This window comes from Haliotis cracherodii, unplaced genomic scaffold (assembly GCF_022045235.1).
Source record: "Haliotis cracherodii isolate W230 unplaced genomic scaffold, xgHalCrac1.p SCAF_17, whole genome shotgun sequence".
Taxonomy (NCBI): Eukaryota; Metazoa; Mollusca; class Gastropoda; order Lepetellida; family Haliotidae; genus Haliotis; species Haliotis cracherodii.
Window position 1 is genome coordinate 19,032,244 of NW_027266272.1, and position 22,628 is coordinate 19,054,871.

A 22,628-nucleotide genomic window follows, 5' to 3' on the forward strand; every position below is an offset into this window, starting at 1 on the left:
CATTAGCAGACAGACATGTTTGATTGTATGATCCACAGTCCAAAGGTGGGTAGCAGCATTAGCAGACAGACATGTTTGATTGTATGATCCACAGTCCAAAGGTGGGTAGCAGCATCAGCAGACAGACATGTTTGATTGTATGATCCATGGTCCAAAGGTGTGTAGCAGCATTAGCAGACAGACATGTTTGATTGTATGATCCATGGTCCAAAGGTGCATGGCAGCATCAGCAGACAGACATGTTTGATTGTATGATCCATGGTCCAAAGGTGCGTAGCAGCATCAGCAGACAGACATGTTTGATTGTATGATCTACAGTCCAAAGGTGGGTAGCAGCATTAGCAGACAGACATGTTTGATTGTATGATCTACAGTCCAAAGGTGGGTAGCAGCATTAGCAGACAGACATGTTTGATTGTATGATCTACAGTCCAAAGGTGGGTAGCAGCATTAGCAGACAGACATGTTTGATTGTATGATCCACAGTCCAAAGGTTGGTAGCAGCATCAGCAGACAGACATGTTTGATTGTATGATCTACAGTCCAAAGGTGGGTAGCAGCATTAGCAGACAGACAAGTTTGATTGTATGATCCACAGTCCAAAGGTGGGTAGCAGCATTAGCAGACAGACATGTTTGATTGTATGATCCACAGTCCAAAGGTGGGTAGCAGCATTAGCAGACAGACATGTTTGATTGTATGATCCACAGTCCAAAGGTGGGTAGCAGCATTAGCAGACAGACATGTTTGATTGTATGATCTACAGTCCAAAGGTGGGTAGCAGCATCAGCAGACAGACATGTTTGATTGTATGATCCACAGTCCAAAGGTGGGTAGCAGCATCAGCAGACAGACATGTTTGATTGTATGATCCATGGTCCAAAGGTGTGTAGCAGCATTAGCAGACAGACATGTTTGATTGTATGATCTACAGTCCAAAGGTGGGTAGCAGCATCAGCAGACAGACATGTTTGATTGTATAATCCATGGTCCAAAGGTGCGTAGCAGCATCAGCAGACAGACATGTTTGATTGTATGATCTACAGTCCAAAGGTGGGTAGCAGCATTAGCAGACAGACATGTTTGATTGTATGATCTACAGTCCAAAGGTGGGTAGCAGCATTAGCAGACAGACATGTTTGATTGTATGATCTACAGTCCAAAGGTGGGTAGCAGCATTAGCAGACAGACATGTTTGATTGTATGATCCACAGTCCAAAGGTTGGTAGCAGCATCAGCAGACAGACATGTTTGATTGTATGATCTACAGTCCAAAGGTGGGTAGCAGCATTAGCAGACAGACAAGTTTGATTGTATGATCCACAGTCCAAAGGTGGGTAGCAGCATTAGCAGACAGACATGTTTGATTGTATGATCCACAGTCCAAAGGTGGGTAGCAGCATTAGCAGACAGACATGTTTGATTGTATGATCCACAGTCCAAAGGTGGGTAGCAGCATTAGCAGACAGACATGTTTGATTGTATGATCTACAGTCCAAAGGTGGGTAGCAGCATCAGCAGACAGACATGTTTGATTGTATGATCTACAGTCCAAAGGTGGGTAGCAGCATCAGCAGACAGACATGTTTGATTGTACGATCCATGGTCCAAAGGTGGGTAGCAGCATTAGCAGACAGACATGTTTGATTGTATGATCTACAGTCCAAAGGTGGGTAGCAGCATCAGCAGACAGACATGTTTGATTGTATAATCCATGGTCCAAAGGTGGGTAGCAGCATTAGCAGACAGACATGTTTGATTGTATGATCCACAGTCCAAAGGTGGGTAGCAGCATTAGCAGACAGACATGTTCGATTGTAAGATCTACAGTCCAAAGGTGGGTAGCAGCATTAGCAGACAGACATGTTTGATTGTATGATCCACAGTCCAAAGGTTGGTAGCAGCATTAGCAGACAGACATGTTTGATTGTATGATCCATGATCCAAAGGTGGGTAGCAGCATTAGCAGACAGACATGTTCGATTGTACGATCTACAGTCCAAAGGTGGGTAGCAGCATTAGCAGACAGACATGTTTGATTGTATGATCCACAGTCCAAAGGTGGGTAGCAGCATCAGCAGACAGACATGTTTGATTGTACGATCCACAGTCCAAAGGTTGGTAGCAGCATCAGCAGACAGACATGTTTGATTGTATGATCCACAGTCCAAAGGTGGGTAGCAGCATCAGCAGACAGACATGTTTGATTGTATGATCTACAGTCCAAAGGTGGGTAGCAGCATCAGCAGACAGACATGTTTGATTGTATGATCTACAGTCCAAAGGTGGGTAGCAGCATCAGCAGACAGACATGTTTGATTGTATGATCCATGATCCAAAGGTGGGTAGCAGCATTAGCAGACAGACATGTTCGATTGTACGATCTACAGTCCAAAGGTGGGTAGCAGCATTAGCAGACAGACATGTTTGATTGTATGATCCACAGTCCAAAGGTTGGTAGCAGCATCAGCAGACAGACATGTTTGATTGTACGATCCACAGTCCAAAGGTTGGTAGCAGCATCAGCAGACAGACATGTTTGAATGTATGATCCACAGTCCAAAGGTGGGTAGCAGCATCAGCAGACAGACATGTTTGATTGTATGATCTACAGTCCAAAGGTGGGTAGCAGCATCAGCAGACAGACATGTTTGATTGTATGATCTACAGTCCAAAGGTGGGTAGCAGCATTAGCAGACAGACATGTTCGATTGTACGATCCACAGTCCAAAGGTGGGTAGCAGCATTAGCAGACAGACATGTTTGATTGTATGATCCACGGTCCAAAGGTGGGTAGCAGCATCAGCAGACAGACATGTTTGATTGTATGATCCATGGTCCAAAGGTGGGTAGCAGCATTAGCAGACAGACATGTTTGATTGTATGATCTACAGTCCAAAGGTGGGTAGCAGCATCAGCAGACAGACATGTTTGATTGTACGATCCATGGTCCAAAGGTGGGTAGCAGCATTAGCAGACAGACATGTTTGATTGTATGATCTACAGTCCAAAGGTGGGTAGCAGCATTAGCAGACAGACATGTTTGATTGTATGATCCATGATCCAAAGGTGGGTAGCAGCATTAGCAGACAGACATGTTTGATTGTATGATCTACAGTCCAAAGGTAGGTAGCAGCATCAGCAGACAGACATGTTTGATTGTATGATCTACAGTCCAAAGGTGGGTAGCAGCATCAGCAGACAGACATGTTTGATTGTACGATCCATGGTCCAAAGGTGGGTAGCAGCATTAGCAGACAGACATGTTTGATTGTATGATCTACAGTCCAAAGGTGGGTAGCAGCATTAGCAGACAGACATGTTTGATTGTATGATCCATGATCCAAAGGTGGGTAGCAGCATTAGCAGACAGACATGTTTGATTGTATGATCTACAGTCCAAAGGTGCATGGCAGCATCAGCAGACAGACATGTTTGATTGTATGATCCATGGTCCAAAGGTGCGTAGCAGCATCAGCAGACAGACATGTTTGATTGTATGATCTACAGTCCAAAGGTGGGTAGCAGCATTAGCAGACAGACATGTTTGATTGTATGATCTACAGTCCAAAGGTGGGTAGCAGCATTAGCAGACAGACATGTTTGATTGTATGATCTACAGTCCAAAGGTGGGTAGCAGCATTAGCAGACAGACATGTTTGATTGTATGATCCACAGTCCAAAGGTTGGTAGCAGCATCAGCAGACAGACATGTTTGATTGTATGATCTACAGTCCAAAGGTGGGTAGCAGCATTAGCAGACAGACAAGTTTGATTGTATGATCCACAGTCCAAAGGTGGGTAGCAGCATTAGCAGACAGACATGTTTGATTGTATGATCCACAGTCCAAAGGTGGGTAGCAGCATTAGCAGACAGACATGTTTGATTGTATGATCCACAGTCCAAAGGTGGGTAGCAGCATTAGCAGACAGACATGTTTGATTGTATGATCTACAGTCCAAAGGTGGGTAGCAGCATCAGCAGACAGACATGTTTGATTGTATGATCTACAGTCCAAAGGTGGGTAGCAGCATCAGCAGACAGACATGTTTGATTGTACGATCCATGGTCCAAAGGTGGGTAGCAGCATTAGCAGACAGACATGTTTGATTGTATGATCTACAGTCCAAAGGTGGGTAGCAGCATCAGCAGACAGACATGTTTGATTGTATAATCCATGGTCCAAAGGTGGGTAGCAGCATTAGCAGACAGACATGTTTGATTGTATGATCCACAGTCCAAAGGTGGGTAGCAGCATTAGCAGACAGACATGTTCGATTGTAAGATCTACAGTCCAAAGGTGGGTAGCAGCATTAGCAGACAGACATGTTTGATTGTATGATCCACAGTCCAAAGGTTGGTAGCAGCATTAGCAGACAGACATGTTTGATTGTATGATCCATGATCCAAAGGTGGGTAGCAGCATTAGCAGACAGACATGTTCGATTGTACGATCTACAGTCCAAAGGTGGGTAGCAGCATTAGCAGACAGACATGTTTGATTGTATGATCCACAGTCCAAAGGTGGGTAGCAGCATCAGCAGACAGACATGTTTGATTGTACGATCCACAGTCCAAAGGTTGGTAGCAGCATCAGCAGACAGACATGTTTGATTGTATGATCCACAGTCCAAAGGTGGGTAGCAGCATCAGCAGACAGACATGTTTGATTGTATGATCTACAGTCCAAAGGTGGGTAGCAGCATCAGCAGACAGACATGTTTGATTGTATGATCTACAGTCCAAAGGTGGGTAGCAGCATCAGCAGACAGACATGTTTGATTGTATGATCTACAGTCCAAAGGTGGGTAGCAGCATTAGCAGACAGACAAGTTTGATTGTATGATCCACAGTCCAAAGGTGGGTAGCAGCATTAGCAGACAGACATGTTTGATTGTATGATCCACAGTCCAAAGGTGGGTAGCAGCATTAGCAGACAGACATGTTTGATTGTATGATCCACAGTCCAAAGGTGGGTAGCAGCATTAGCAGACAGACATGTTTGATTGTATGATCTACAGTCCAAAGGTGGGTAGCAGCATCAGCAGACAGACATGTTTGATTGTATGATCTACAGTCCAAAGGTGGGTAGCAGCATCAGCAGACAGACATGTTTGATTGTACGATCCATGGTCCAAAGGTGGGTAGCAGCATTAGCAGACAGACATGTTTGATTGTATGATCTACAGTCCAAAGGTGGGTAGCAGCATCAGCAGACAGACATGTTTGATTGTATAATCCATGGTCCAAAGGTGGGTAGCAGCATTAGCAGACAGACATGTTTGATTGTATGATCCACAGTCCAAAGGTGGGTAGCAGCATTAGCAGACAGACATGTTCGATTGTAAGATCTACAGTCCAAAGGTGGGTAGCAGCATTAGCAGACAGACATGTTTGATTGTATGATCCACAGTCCAAAGGTTGGTAGCAGCATTAGCAGACAGACATGTTTGATTGTATGATCCATGATCCAAAGGTGGGTAGCAGCATTAGCAGACAGACATGTTCGATTGTACGATCTACAGTCCAAAGGTGGGTAGCAGCATTAGCAGACAGACATGTTTGATTGTATGATCCACAGTCCAAAGGTGGGTAGCAGCATCAGCAGACAGACATGTTTGATTGTACGATCCACAGTCCAAAGGTTGGTAGCAGCATCAGCAGACAGACATGTTTGATTGTATGATCCACAGTCCAAAGGTGGGTAGCAGCATCAGCAGACAGACATGTTTGATTGTATGATCTACAGTCCAAAGGTGGGTAGCAGCATCAGCAGACAGACATGTTTGATTGTATGATCTACAGTCCAAAGGTGGGTAGCAGCATCAGCAGACAGACATGTTTGATTGTATGATCCATGATCCAAAGGTGGGTAGCAGCATTAGCAGACAGACATGTTCGATTGTACGATCTACAGTCCAAAGGTGGGTAGCAGCATTAGCAGACAGACATGTTTGATTGTATGATCCACAGTCCAAAGGTTGGTAGCAGCATCAGCAGACAGACATGTTTGATTGTACGATCCACAGTCCAAAGGTTGGTAGCAGCATCAGCAGACAGACATGTTTGAATGTATGATCCACAGTCCAAAGGTGGGTAGCAGCATCAGCAGACAGACATGTTTGATTGTATGATCTACAGTCCAAAGGTGGGTAGCAGCATCAGCAGACAGACATGTTTGATTGTATGATCTACAGTCCAAAGGTGGGTAGCAGCATTAGCAGACAGACATGTTCGATTGTACGATCCACAGTCCAAAGGTGGGTAGCAGCATTAGCAGACAGACATGTTTGATTGTATGATCCACGGTCCAAAGGTGGGTAGCAGCATCAGCAGACAGACATGTTTGATTGTATGATCCATGGTCCAAAGGTGGGTAGCAGCATTAGCAGACAGACATGTTTGATTGTATGATCTACAGTCCAAAGGTGGGTAGCAGCATCAGCAGACAGACATGTTTGATTGTACGATCCATGGTCCAAAGGTGGGTAGCAGCATTAGCAGACAGACATGTTTGATTGTATGATCTACAGTCCAAAGGTGGGTAGCAGCATTAGCAGACAGACATGTTTGATTGTATGATCCATGATCCAAAGGTGGGTAGCAGCATTAGCAGACAGACATGTTTGATTGTATGATCTACAGTCCAAAGGTAGGTAGCAGCATCAGCAGACAGACATGTTTGATTGTATGATCTACAGTCCAAAGGTGGGTAGCAGCATCAGCAGACAGACATGTTTGATTGTACGATCCATGGTCCAAAGGTGGGTAGCAGCATTAGCAGACAGACATGTTTGATTGTATGATCTACAGTCCAAAGGTGGGTAGCAGCATTAGCAGACAGACATGTTTGATTGTATGATCCATGATCCAAAGGTGGGTAGCAGCATTAGCAGACAGACATGTTTGATTGTATGATCTACAGTCCAAAGGTGGGTAGCAGCATCAGCAGACAGACATGTTTGATTGTACGATCCATGGTCCAAAGGTGGGTAGCAGCATTGGCAGACAGACATGTTTGATTGTATGATCTACAGACCAAAGGTGGGTAGCAGCATCAGCAGACAGACATGTTTGATTGTATGATCCATGGTCCAAAGGTGGGTAGCAGCATTAGCAGACAGACATGTTTGATTGTATGATCCATGATCCAAAGGTGGGTAGCAGCATTAGCAGACAGACATGTTTAATTGTATGATCCATGATCCAAAGGTGGGTAGCAGCATTAGCAGACAGACATGTTTGATTGTACGATCCACGGTCCAAAGGTGGGTAGCAGCATCAGCAGACAGACATGTTTGATTGTATGATCTACAGTCCAAAGGTGGGTAGCAGCATTAGCAGACAGACATGTTTGATTGTATGATCCATGGTCCAAAGGTGGGTAGCAGCATTAGCAGACAGACATGTTTGATTGTATGATCCATGATCCAAAGGTGGGTAGCAGCATTAGCAGACAGACATGTTTGATTGTATGATCCATGATCCAAAGGTGGGTAGCAGCATTAGCAGACAGACATGTTTGATTGTATGATCCATGATCCAAAGGTGGGTAGCAGCATTAGCAGACAGACATGTTTGATTGTACGATCCACGGTCCAAAGGTGGGTAGCAGCATTAGCAGACAGACATGTTTGATTGTATGATCCACAGTCCAAAGGTGGGTAGCAGCATTAGCAGATAGACATGTTAGATTGTACGATCTACAGTCCAAAGGTGGGTAGCAGCATTAGCAGACAGATATGTTTGATTGTATGATCTACAGTCCAAAGGTAGGTAGCAGCATTAGCAGACAGACATGTTTGATTGTATGATCCATGGTCCAAAGGTGGGTACCAGCATTAGCAGACAGACATGTTTGATTGTATGATCCATGGTCCAAACGTAGGTAGCAGCATTAGCAGACAGACATGTTTGATTGTACGATCCATGGTCCAAAGGTAGGTAGCAGCATTAGCAGACAGACATGTTTGATTGTACGATCCATGGTCCAAACGTAGGTAGCAGCATTAGCAGACAGACATGTTTGATTGTATGATCCATGGTCCAAAGGTAGGTAGCAGCATTAGCAGACAGACATGTTTGATTGTACGATCCATGATCCAAACGTAGATAGCAGCATCAGCAGACAGACATGTTTGATTGTACGATCCATGGTCCAAAGGTGGGTAGCAGCATCAGCAGACAGACATGTTTGATTGTATGATCCATGGTCCAAACGTAGGTAGCAGCATTAGCAGACAGACATGTTTGATTGTATGATCCATGGTCCAAACGTAGGTAGCAGCATTAGCAGACAGACATGTTTGATTGTACGATCCATGGTCCAAAGGTGGGTAGCAGCATCAGCAGACAGACATGTTTGATTGTATGATCTACAGTCCAAAGGTGGGTAGCAGCATTAGCAGACAGACATGTCTGATTGTATGATCCATGGTCCAAAGGTGGGTAGCAGCATTGGCAGACAGACATGTTTGATTGTACGATCCATGGTCCAAAGGTGGGTAGCAGCATTGGCAGACAGACATGTTTGATTGTATGATCCACAGTCCAAAGGTGGGTAGCAGCATCAGCAGACAGACATGTTTGATTGTACGATCCATGGTCCAAAGGTGGGTAGCCGCATTAGCAGACAGACATGTTTGATTGTACGATCTACAGTCCAAAGGTGGGTAGCAGCATTGGCAGACAGACATGTTTGATTGTATGATCCACAGTCCAAAGGTGGGTAGCAGCATCAGCAGACAGACATGTTTGATTGTACGATCCATGGTCCAAAGGTGGGTAGCCGCAATAGCAGACAGACATGTTTGATTGTACGATCTACAGTCCAAAGGTGGGTAGCAGCATTAGCAGACAGACATGTTTGATTGTATGATCCATGGTCCAAAGGTGGGTAGCAGCATTAGCAGACAGACATGTTTGATTGTATGATCCATGATCCAAAGGTGGGTAGCAGCATTAGCAGACAGACATGTTTGATTGTATGATCCATGATCCAAAGGTGGGTAGCAGCATTAGCAGACAGACATGTTTGATTGTATGATCCATGATCCAAAGGTGGGTAGCAGCATTAGCAGACAGACATGTTTGATTGTACGATCCACGGTCCAAAGGTGGGTAGCAGCATTAGCAGACAGACATGTTTGATTGTATGATCCACAGTCCAAAGGTGGGTAGCAGCATTAGCAGATAGACATGTTAGATTGTACGATCTACAGTCCAAAGGTGGGTAGCAGCATCAGCAGACAGACATGTTTGATTGTACGATCCATGGTCCAAACGTAGGTAGCAGCATTAGCAGACAGACATGTTTGATTGTATGATCCATGGTCCAAAGGTAGGTAGCAGCATTAGCAGACAGACATGTTTGATTGTATGATCCATGGTCCAAAGGTGGGTACCAGCATTAGCAGACAGACATGTTTGATTGTATGATCCATGGTCCAAACGTAGGTAGCAGCATTAGCAGACAGACATGTTTGATTGTACGATCCATGGTCCAAAGGTAGGTAGCAGCATTAGCAGACAGACATGTTTGATTGTACGATCCATGGTCCAAACGTAGGTAGCAGCATTAGCAGACAGACATGTTTGATTGTACGATCCATGGTCCAAAGGTAGGTAGCAGCATTAGCAGACAGACATGTTTGATTGTACGATCCATGGTCCAAACGTAGGTAGCAGCATTAGCAGACAGACATGTTTGATTGTATGATCCATGGTCCAAACGTAGGTAGCAGCATTAGCAGACAGACATGTTTGATTGTACGATCCATGATCCAAACGTAGATAGCAGCATCAGCAGACAGACATGTTTGATTGTACGATCCATGGTCCAAAGGTGGGTAGCAGCATCAGCAGACAGACATGTTTGATTGTATGATCCATGGTCCAAACGTAGGTAGCAGCATTAGCAGACAGACATGTTTGATTGTATGATCCATGGTCCAAACGTAGGTAGCAGCATTAGCAGACAGACATGTTTGATTGTACGATCCATGGTCCAAAGGTGGGTAGCAGCATCAGCAGACAGACATGTTTGATTGTATGATCTACAGTCCAAAGGTGGGTAGCAGCATTAGCAGACAGACATGTCTGATTGTATGATCCATGGTCCAAAGGTGGGTAGCAGCATTGGCAGACAGACATGTTTGATTGTACGATCCATGGTCCAAAGGTGGGTAGCAGCATTGGCAGACAGACATGTTTGATTGTATGATCCACAGTCCAAAGGTGGGTAGCAGCATCAGCAGACAGACATGTTTGATTGTACGATCCATGGTCCAAAGGTGGGTAGCCGCATTAGCAGACAGACATGTTTGATTGTACGATCTACAGTCCAAAGGTGGGTAGCAGCATTAGCAGACAGACATGTTTGATTGTATGATCTACAGTCCAAAGGTGGGTAGCAGCATTAGCAGACAGACATGTTTGATTGTATGATCTACAGTCCAAAGGTAGGTAGCAGCATTAGCAGACAGACATGTTTGATTGTACGATCCATGGTCCAAAGGTGGGTAGCAGCATCAGCAGACAGACAAGTTTGATTGTATGATCTACAGTCCAAAGGTGGGTAGCAGCATTAGCAGACAGACATGTTTGATTGTATGATCTACAGTCCAAAGGTGGGTAGCAGCATTAGCAGACAGACATGTTTGATTGTATGATCTACAGTCCAAAGGTGGGTAGCAGCATTAGCAGACAGACATGTTTGATTGTATGATCTACAGTCCAAAGGTAGGTAGCAGCATTAGCAGACAGACATGTTTGATTGTATGATCTACAGTCCAAAGGTGGGTAGCAGCATTAGCAGACAGACATGTTTGATTGTATGATCTACAGTCCAAAGGTAGGTAGCAGCATTAGCAGACAGACATGTTTGATTGTACGATCCACAGTCCAAAGGTGGGTAGCAGCATCAGCAGACAGACATGTTTGATTGTATGATCTACAGTCCAAAGGTAGGTAGCAGCATCAGCAGACAGACATGTTTGATTGTACGATCCATGATCCAAACGTAGATAGCAGCATCAGCAGACAGACATGTTTGATTGTACGATCCATGGTCCAAAGGTGGGTAGCAGCATCAGCAGACAGACATGTTTGATTGTATGATCCATGGTCCAAACGTAGGTAGCAGCATTAGCAGACAGACATGTTTGATTGTATGATCCATGGTCCAAACGTAGGTAGCAGCATTAGCAGACAGACATGTTTGATTGTACGATCCATGGTCCAAAGGTGGGTAGCAGCATCAGCAGACAGACATGTTTGATTGTATGATCTACAGTCCAAAGGTGGGTAGCAGCATTAGCAGACAGACATGTCTGATTGTATGATCCATGGTCCAAAGGTGGGTAGCAGCATTGGCAGACAGACATGTTTGATTGTACGATCCATGGTCCAAAGGTGGGTAGCAGCATTGGCAGACAGACATGTTTGATTGTATGATCCACAGTCCAAAGGTGGGTAGCAGCATCAGCAGACAGACATGTTTGATTGTACGATCCATGGTCCAAAGGTGGGTAGCCGCATTAGCAGACAGACATGTTTGATTGTACGATCTACAGTCCAAAGGTGGGTAGCAGCATTGGCAGACAGACATGTTTGATTGTATGATCCACAGTCCAAAGGTGGGTAGCAGCATCAGCAGACAGACATGTTTGATTGTACGATCCATGGTCCAAAGGTGGGTAGCCGCAATAGCAGACAGACATGTTTGATTGTACGATCTACAGTCCAAAGGTGGGTAGCAGCATTAGCAGACAGACATGTTTGATTGTATGATCCATGGTCCAAAGGTGGGTAGCAGCATTAGCAGACAGACATGTTTGATTGTATGATCCATGATCCAAAGGTGGGTAGCAGCATTAGCAGACAGACATGTTTGATTGTATGATCCATGATCCAAAGGTGGGTAGCAGCATTAGCAGACAGACATGTTTGATTGTATGATCCATGATCCAAAGGTGGGTAGCAGCATTAGCAGACAGACATGTTTGATTGTACGATCCACGGTCCAAAGGTGGGTAGCAGCATTAGCAGACAGACATGTTTGATTGTATGATCCACAGTCCAAAGGTGGGTAGCAGCATTAGCAGATAGACATGTTAGATTGTACGATCTACAGTCCAAAGGTGGGTAGCAGCATCAGCAGACAGACATGTTTGATTGTACGATCCATGGTCCAAACGTAGGTAGCAGCATTAGCAGACAGACATGTTTGATTGTATGATCCATGGTCCAAAGGTAGGTAGCAGCATTAGCAGACAGACATGTTTGATTGTATGATCCATGGTCCAAAGGTGGGTACCAGCATTAGCAGACAGACATGTTTGATTGTATGATCCATGGTCCAAACGTAGGTAGCAGCATTAGCAGACAGACATGTTTGATTGTACGATCCATGGTCCAAAGGTAGGTAGCAGCATTAGCAGACAGACATGTTTGATTGTACGATCCATGGTCCAAACGTAGGTAGCAGCATTAGCAGACAGACATGTTTGATTGTACGATCCATGGTCCAAAGGTAGGTAGCAGCATTAGCAGACAGACATGTTTGATTGTACGATCCATGGTCCAAACGTAGGTAGCAGCATTAGCAGACAGACATGTTTGATTGTATGATCCATGGTCCAAACGTAGGTAGCAGCATTAGCAGACAGACATGTTTGATTGTACGATCCATGATCCAAACGTAGATAGCAGCATCAGCAGACAGACATGTTTGATTGTACGATCCATGGTCCAAAGGTGGGTAGCAGCATCAGCAGACAGACATGTTTGATTGTATGATCCATGGTCCAAACGTAGGTAGCAGCATTAGCAGACAGACATGTTTGATTGTATGATCCATGGTCCAAACGTAGGTAGCAGCATTAGCAGACAGACATGTTTGATTGTACGATCCATGGTCCAAAGGTGGGTAGCAGCATCAGCAGACAGACATGTTTGATTGTATGATCTACAGTCCAAAGGTGGGTAGCAGCATTAGCAGACAGACATGTCTGATTGTATGATCCATGGTCCAAAGGTGGGTAGCAGCATTGGCAGACAGACATGTTTGATTGTACGATCCATGGTCCAAAGGTGGGTAGCAGCATTGGCAGACAGACATGTTTGATTGTATGATCCACAGTCCAAAGGTGGGTAGCAGCATCAGCAGACAGACATGTTTGATTGTACGATCCATGGTCCAAAGGTGGGTAGCCGCATTAGCAGACAGACATGTTTGATTGTACGATCTACAGTCCAAAGGTGGGTAGCAGCATTAGCAGACAGACATGTTTGATTGTATGATCTACAGTCCAAAGGTGGGTAGCAGCATTAGCAGACAGACATGTTTGATTGTATGATCTACAGTCCAAAGGTAGGTAGCAGCATTAGCAGACAGACATGTTTGATTGTACGATCCATGGTCCAAAGGTGGGTAGCAGCATCAGCAGACAGACAAGTTTGATTGTATGATCTACAGTCCAAAGGTGGGTAGCAGCATTAGCAGACAGACATGTTTGATTGTATGATCTACAGTCCAAAGGTGGGTAGCAGCATTAGCAGACAGACATGTTTGATTGTATGATCTACAGTCCAAAGGTGGGTAGCAGCATTAGCAGACAGACATGTTTGATTGTATGATCTACAGTCCAAAGGTAGGTAGCAGCATTAGCAGACAGACATGTTTGATTGTATGATCTACAGTCCAAAGGTGGGTAGCAGCATCAGCAGACAGACATGTTTGATTGTATGATCTACAGTCCAAAGGTGGGTAGCAGCATTAGCAGACAGACATGTTTGATTGTATGATCTACAGTCCAAAGGTAGGTAGCAGCATTAGCAGACAGACATGTTTGATTGTACGATCCACAGTCCAAAGGTGGGTAGCAGCATCAGCAGACAGACATGTTTGATTGTATGATCTACAGTCCAAAGGTAGGTAGCAGCATCAGCAGACAGACATGTTTGATTGTATGATCCACAGTCCAAAGGTGGGTAGCAGCATCAGCAGACAGACATGTTTGATTGTATGATCCATGGTCCAAAGGTGGGTAGCAGCATCAGCAGACAGACAAGTTTGATTGTATGATCTACAGTCCAAAGGTAGGTAGCAGCATCAGCAGACAGACAAGTTTGATTGTATGATCTACAGTCCAAAGGTAGGTAGCAGCATCAGCAGACAGACATGTTTGATTGTATGATCCACAGTCCAAAGGTGGGTAGCAGCATTAGCAGACAGACATGTTTGATTGTATGATCTACAGTCCAAAGGTGGGTAGCAGCATTAGCAGACAGACATGTTTGATTGTATGATCTACAGTCCAAAGGTAGGTAGCAGCATTAGCAGACAGACATGTTTGATTGTACGATCCATGGTCCAAAGGTGGGTAGCAGCATCAGCAGACAGACATGTTTGATTGTATGATCTACAGTCCAAAGGTGGGTAGCAGCATTAGCAGACAGACATGTTTGATTGTATGATCTACAGTCCAAAGGTGGGTAGCAGCATTAGCAGACAGACATGTTTGATTGTATGATCTACAGTCCAAAGGTGGGTAGCAGCATTAGCAGACAGACATGTTTGATTGTATGATCTACAGTCCAAAGGTGGGTAGCAGCATTAGCAGACAGACATGTTTGATTGTATGATCTACAGTCCAAAGGTGGGTAGCAGCATTAGCAGACAGACATGTTTGATTGTATGATCCATGATCCAAAGGTGGGTAGCAGCATCAGCAGACAGACATGTTTGATTGTATGATCTACAGTCCAAAGGTGGGTAGCAGCATTAGCAGACAGACATGTTTGATTGTATGATCCACAGTCCAAAGGTGGGTAGCAGCATCAGCAGACAGACATGTTTGATTGTATGATCTACAGTCCAAAGGTGGGTAGCAGCATCAGCAGACAGACATGTTTGATTGTACGATCCATGGTCCAAAGGTGGGTAGCAGCATTAGCAGACAGACATGTTTGATTGTATGATCCATGGTCCAAAGGTGGGTAGCAGCATTAGCAGACAGACATGTTCGATTGTATGATCCATGGTCCAAAGGTGGGTAGCAGCATCAGCAGACAGACATGTTAGATTGTATGATCTACAGTCCAAAGGTGCGTAGCAGCATTAGCAGACAGACAAGTTTGATTGTATGATCCATGGTCCAAAGGTGGGTAGCAGCATCAGCAGACAGACATGTTTGATTGTATGATCTACAGTCCAAAGGTGCGTAGCAGCATTAGCAGACAGACAAGTTTGATTGTATGATCCATGGTCCAAAGGTGGGTAGCAGCATCAGCAGACAGACATGTTTGATTGTATGATCCATGGTCCAAAGGTGGGTAGCAGCATTAGCAGACAGACAAGTTTGATTGTATGATCTACAGTCCAAAGGTGGGTAGCAGCATTGGCAGACAGACATGTTTGATTGTACGATCCATGGTCCAAAGGTGGGTAGCAGCATTAGCAGACAGACATGTTTGATTGTATGATCCATGGTCCAAAGGTGGGTAGCAGCATTAGCAGACAGACATGTTTGATTGTACGATCCATGGTCCAAAGGTGGGTAGCAGCATCAGCAGACAGACATGTTTGATTGTATGATCTACAGTCCAATGGTGGGTAGCAGCATTAGCAGACAGACATGTTTGAATGTATGATCCACCGTCCAAAGGTGGGTAGCAGCATCAGCAGACAGACATGTTTGATTGTATGATCTACAGTCCAAAGGTAGGTAGCAGCATTAGCAGACAGACATGTTTGATTGTATGACCCATGGTCCAAAGGTAGGTAGCAACATCAGCAGACAGACATGTTTGATTGTATGATCCACGGTCCAAAGGTGGGTAGCAGCATTAGCAGACAAACACAGCAACTGAGTTTCGTCAATTGTTTTTAAAAATAACTTTGTATTCATGAATAAATTGTGTATATATCAACTTGGTCTTGTCGCTATATGGTTGAAATAATGCCGATGCTACGTTAAATTTTAACTCACACACTCACTCGTGTTAACATTGCCTGGTGATCTGCTTCCATGTTTATACTTAAGTGTGTGTGGTTCATCGATAGAACCTCCTGGTTCACCAATCAATGAGCTCCCTCTACCAAACAGGCATTATCGTTGTAGCATGATTATTTGTTTAGCCACTCTGGCCTAGATTTATTAATGCAGGCTGCAACTTTCAAGACATGACAGTTACATCTATGAGTCAACCCCCGTCTGGCTTGTGGGGAGTATAACTTATTCCAGTCACTGTTTGTTGCAGATGGAGCTGTGGTGAAGAGCTCCTTCACGTCTCACAATGGCTGGGTGATAGGCGTGGCCTGGTCGCCAACCAACCAATACGAGTTCATCTCCGGATCACATGACTCGATCATGAAATTATGGGATACACGCAGGTATGATCTTTTTTTACTTTTCATTCAGAAATATTTGTTGTCCAATGATTTGGAGGCGGTGGGGTAGCCTAGTGGTTAAGCATTCACTTGTCACGCTGAAGACCTGGGTTCAATTCCCAACATGGGTACAATGTGTGAAGCCCATTTTCTGGTGTCCCCACGAGATGTTGCTGGAATATTGCTAAAAGCACCGTTAAACCCTACTCACGGACCCACTCCAATGATTGGGTGAGATTGGTGAGTGGTACTTTGCTAAAACAAACGCTCTTACATTTTCTGAACAATTGCATTTGAATACAAAACCTGAGAGAACTTTGACCATACCTGTGCTCGTGAGTTTCACCGACGTGGTAAACGTCTGAAACCTTCATCACTTCAGGCTTTCCTCCCACAATAAGCTGACATGCCATGATATGACTGGAATACTGTTAAAAGTGGCGTTAAACACAACTCATTCACTATTGCTTATAATTATTTGAAAATATTGACTTGAGTTTTATGACAAAGCCCTTGTTGACTTCCAGCCCGAAAGCCCCACTGTACAACATGGAAGGTCATGAGGACAAAATACTGGCTGTTGATTGGTCGCTTCCTGAGTTGATGATGTCAGGAGGGGCAGATAACCACTTGAAGATATTCAAGTATGATTCCAAGTCAGAGTCCATGGACGTCAGCTGATTGAACTCTTTGTACATTATTGTGTCAATAAATATCATGTCTTTACTACCATCTTCTACTCATTTAATTATGTCTCCCCCCTCAAAGGATTTGGGAGACCTACCGGTATTGTTTTTGGCTTGGTTCCCTTTGGAGTGGAGGTCGGATGTACAAAGCCAGTCATGCATTGCAGCCATTGTCACAACAGTTGCATTGTCAGGCTTTTCAGCAACCCCATGTACATAATCCCTGAATACACAAGGACAAATACAGCATTATTAAAACCGGAGGGGTCCAAAATATCAAAATCCTCTCTCAGATAATTTTACTGCCTCCAACAAACATTTGGTTTTCAAAGGGGGGGGGATGTTGTCTCCCCTAACCAAAACAAGGGTTCAAATCCACTTGTCTACACCTACTGGATAAAACACTCTTCCCAGGGCTTTTACGTGTTGGGATTCCTGATCAGAAAAGGTTCCAACCTGTTCCAACTGAATGTAGGTTAATTATGTTGATTATGTCGTGGAACAGTGCGTCTGTCCGTCCCACAGAGGGTCCTACAGTTTCCAGAGAATATCCCTGAAACTCTACACACAAGATGTCGACATGTTGATGATACGCATATCGCAGCCCCGTTTCATTTTGACAGAGTTACTGCCCCCGTTTTACGGAGCTTCATGAAATCTACTCCTCCTCCAGTTTCCAGAGTATATCACAATATCTAACTATAACTATAACTAAAGTTAGTTTCCTTGTATGAGGCTTTTGTGGGTGAGCTACATCCTTATGGCATCAGCATACAGACTGGATTACTCCCAACAAAATGTTCTGCAAAATTTGTTTCAAATGCAGTGCCATCTACTGTTATTTCATAAAATACCAAGAAATATAAACTTGTTAAAAAAATTCATGCGGGGGGATGTTGTGCTCTGAGAGCACTCTTGTTACTCATGTTTTCAGTCACTGGTATACTTGCTCATGAAGGTCTTCAGCAACCTATTCTTGCCTTAAAAGCGATTATAAGAGGCAACTATCAGATGTTCAAGGCTTGCTGACTTGGTTGATGCATGTCATCGTATTCCAATTGCATAATCAGTGCTCATGATGTCAATCACTGGATTGTCTGATCGATAACTTTCAGACCGCTGTCATATAGCTGGGATATTGCCGAGTGCGACGTTCAACAACACTCACTCAGTGTATCATCAGTACTCCAGATGATATCCACAAATGAAAACTATCGACAACTAACAAAACATTAAACTACTTTATTTCACAGCAGCGTAAACATGATTAATGTATGTACAATTAACAGTGGGTTGTGATGTGTACAGAATGAAGTGAGCACAGAATGGGTTGCTGACAAATGTGACACCAAAGACGACTGACTCATGCTAGTGATCAGGCAATAGAAACCAATTGTGTTTCAGGCAACCTGACCGACCCATTGTCCCACTTGCGGCCCAAATGTTTTAATCACAGCTTGAAACAGCCGTCAAACAACATGTTACTTTTGAATGAAATCAGTTCTAAATCTAAAAAACCTGACCTATGTTTGTTGGGTCCACAGTTTCCCTGAAACACAAGTTGTGGGTTTAATTTTTTGCCTACACGGGTTTAGCACAGACTGAATGACTTTAAAAAATGATCCTAAGTAATAAGAAGAGTTGGTAAAATGTATAATATTTACACCAAAAAGTAGTAGCAAATGTGTTGTGTCACCTGCCCTTTTGGGGTGAGAATTCAATGCAAATTTGATTCTTTTGTACCGGTTTCATCAACATGGAAAATCATGTACGTATTCAGAGATGATGCACACTTAAAAAGAAACCATGCAAACATCAACAATTTCAAAAATTCATATCCGTATAGTAAGTTCAACTTAAAAAGGAAAAGAAAAAGATATGATGGAGTAGTCTCCCCTGCTGCTTGGGGAAGGCGGTCAGACACAAACACTTAACGATGTCGGAAAGCGAGCTTAACACAATGAACACCTGTCCCCAGCTCACCATGTAGCTTTCTTACATCCGTCAGGCTCGCACAAGGCACGGACGGTCTTTACTCGACGTTTTTAAAGCAACTTCTAAGCTTCACTAACCAGTGTTTGAGCATCAGTCTAGTCAACTACATGGATCTTAGTGCTAAGACTGTCGTTAGGGTATGTTAAAGGAGAGAAATCACAACAGCTGCAAGATCTGTTTGGGACACAGGCCCTGGAAGGAGCAAGCCTGTTTTTGATGCAAATATCTATGTACAGCTTTATTAGACAGTTCAAATTTCAGATTTAACCTTACCAGTAAGTTTCCGTCATTCAGCAGACATTCTGGGTTAGTAATCCCCATCTTTGTAAATACATATATAATTACGTTGACCTAATAGTGTGAACTCTCTCTCAAGTAACCAAGGTAACTGAATTACTGCTAAATCAAAATATGGCTTCTGAAACTTGAGTTTAGAGAAGAGTAATTGTTGTTGAATTATCATATTTTGGTTCTTAAGAGTTTTTCTCATCGCCTAACTTTCCCTGGTGGAGTCTCTTGTACATGACATGATTCTTCATAATCCATTAAATTATTTAATTCATTGTCATTATTGGACCGAAAGTTGCCAAGAAAATCGTAAGACCAAACCACATGCTGACATCATGACAGCAGTTTCAGTTCTTTGAAGGGAGACAACTCTGGGATTGAGTTATGTCCCTTAGACCCACATTACAAACCTGTACATGGACGTGTTGTACATTTATACAAGATTATTTTATACCACAGATAATAACACCGACAAACACTTTTTGTCTCTAAATTCTTGCCAAACAGCATAAGAAATAATAGTACAAGACCGAGCTAGAACATCTAATAAAACACTATGCTATATGAAACAGGAATATTGAATGTTAGATGGAAATAAAAGCAGAGGGACAAACAGGAATGATGACTATGACGTGACATGATATACGGTGTCGGCGGCTGAGATGATACCCTACACTACATGTAGCAGTACACACAATAGTCAGTGGAGTGGAGTGGAAGGACGCCACTATGTAGAACAAAATACAACCAGGATTATCTTCTTTTGAAGAGATGAAGCATCCTATTATCCCCCTTCTCCCCAGTTAGTACAATCATCACATGGAAGTTAACAGTAGGTCAGGACTATTTCTGTTATTTGAAACAAAAGATTTCTAAATGCTTGGCTCAAAAATCTTGGTTCTCGGTCTCACTGTATGGTGTGGGCTGAACGCTGCTTTAGAATGGTATCTTGTAGAACCACAGCATGTCAACATTTGTGTGGGAAAGTCCAAAGAGACGGAATCCCTCCCCCCTCCGATACCCAAATATAGTATGTTGTAGGCAGTAAATGTATCTGAGAAAGGATTTTGAAATTTCAGACCCTTCCCTTTTAAAAATTGCTCAATCCGCCCTTGAGTGTCTTTTAAAACATGTATATGAACAAAAGTCAATAAGAGTTTTATACAGAGGCTTGCCAAGGAGTCTTATACTAGTTTCAATGGTGAGATTCTATTTATCATCTGAAATCATTCTTCCAACTTTCTCAGTTTTTTTAACAGTAATAACCAGTGTCTTGAGTTTAAAAGGTACACCAGTTTCAGTGACAGAGAGATTAGTGATGGTCTACAAAGCACTGTCATGTAACTTCATTCATCTCACACGAGCAATGTCTCTTTAATGAAACCCACACGGTGCTGACAGACTATGACCCACAACGGCGGCGGATCTTAAGATTCCGACCAACAGTCAGCAGCTCTGGCCAAATCTTCAGATTGTTGAGCCCAAGACAACTAGGCCACTCTTTCTCCCATACACGTAAGTGAACCATGCACTACCCTGACCAGGCGGAATATACACGCTCCGACTGTCATAACTCACACAAACCTACAAGATCGTGCTGAGATTGCTGTGGAACAGACCCCTGATCAAGGTTTTCATCCAAAGAAACATACAGCTCTGTGTACAAGCTTCAGTCAACTGTGCAACGAAGATCACTTTGTGAAATAGGCTGCCGGAGTCCTTCATTCCCCAGTCCTGGATCAGCCCTGAATTGACATTCAGTCAAGTGTCCCTGTGTGGTGTGTACAACACCTCATCCCCACCACAGTACTGTAATCACACTTCCAGTTAGGCAAAGGCAAATCAAAGTGTCATTTCCAAACAAAAACAGTGCAATTAACCGTAACATTTTTATACCCAACTTGAAAAGCAGATCGGAAATATGTCCATCACCTTCATCCAGATTTCAAGATGTTGTCATAGTAACTGATGACAAAATCTGCAGCAGTGGAAACTAACATTTTTAGCCGACTAGTCCTTGAAATGATAACATGTAGCAAGACCCTTAAAAATGGCAAATTTCTACTGGTCCTTATGATACCTTAACTATTGGGCAGTTTGGCAAGGACTATAGGACTAGTGCCAATTTCTAACGCTGAATCTGTTTCTAATAATTGCTCCACACAGCAAGACAAGTGACATTTCGGAATCTGTTGACGTAACTTTGCGTTTCCACTTCAAATACCAGTCATATTGTACTGCTGAGCTGTGTCTTCTACATCTTCCCAAGGCAAGGGAGTTAACTGACCATAGAAGTCCAGTTTCCACCCTTGCCGAACTAGGCTGGTATTATGGAGTTACATTTTGGCTGGACTAATGAGTCTATGCACAGTCTAATCAAAATCGTGCATCGAAATCGAAATCGAAATCTGATTCGTGAACTGTCCTGCAGATTTCGGTCAATTGCAGGATTTGCAAAGCATGTGCACCGCCAACTCGTTGTCAACAGATATTTTCCAAATCTTTTCATGTTTTTAATCAAGGTGCTCACGCATTGCGCAATGTAAGACCCGTTTTATCACAACATAGACTTTGATTATCGATCAGATCGTCTTGACTGGGCGCCACTGTTTTGTTTCAAGCAAATGCAAGTGATACGAGAGGTAGAATCTGATTGGTCTAAAGGAGAGGCTCAGAAGGGACATAACTCGTAATAGCCACTGGTGGCACTGCGATAAGCCCAGGAATTCCAGCCTATTGCGGCTAGGGTGGAAACTGGACTTTTAACTCAGTTAACTCTCTTGCCTCGGGAAGATGTGTCTTCTAATGCTCATGATCTAACCACATGATACAGTAATAACAATGAGAACGCTGGCGATGGTCTGCTCAACTTCCTTCATAAAGGTGCCTGTTCAAGGAATACACGCAACAGACTGTCGTAAATACAAATCTTCTTGGGTAATGTAATCTTGAAACTATGAAAGCTCCATTACAATTTAAAATCAAATGCTGATTTTGCTACTGTTTTAAATGGGAAATGACATTTGGACAAGCCACCATTACATTTCTACAAATCGTAGCTGCCAGAGGTGAAACAATACAGCAAGGATGCGATACGATACATATCACTATATGATAATTATCGTGATATGCGTATTTACCTCAAATCTCATGGAAATGTTTTGACCATAAATATTTCAGAGCAGGTTCAAAACAAAAAGCTAGCAGCAGACTTGTTCACTGCAGCTATTTTTAATTACAACATATTTTGCAATTTTTTACTGAC

General features: G+C 43.4%; 1 protein-coding gene across 1 annotated transcript in view; it reads left to right on the forward strand.

Moving 5' to 3' along the window:
* The window catches only part of LOC139464489 (ribosome biogenesis protein wdr12-like), a 31,446-nt gene extending 14,326 nt beyond the window's left edge, over positions 1–17,120 (forward strand). Inside the window, exons 11-12 of the mRNA XM_071246015.1 lie at positions 16,265–16,397; positions 16,922–17,120. Coding sequence (XP_071102116.1) covers positions 16,265–16,397; positions 16,922–17,075 — 287 coding nt within the window. The 3' untranslated portion in view covers positions 17,076–17,120. The remainder of the gene's footprint in view (positions 1–16,264; positions 16,398–16,921) is intronic.
* The last annotated feature ends 5,508 nt before the right edge of the window (positions 17,121–22,628 follow it).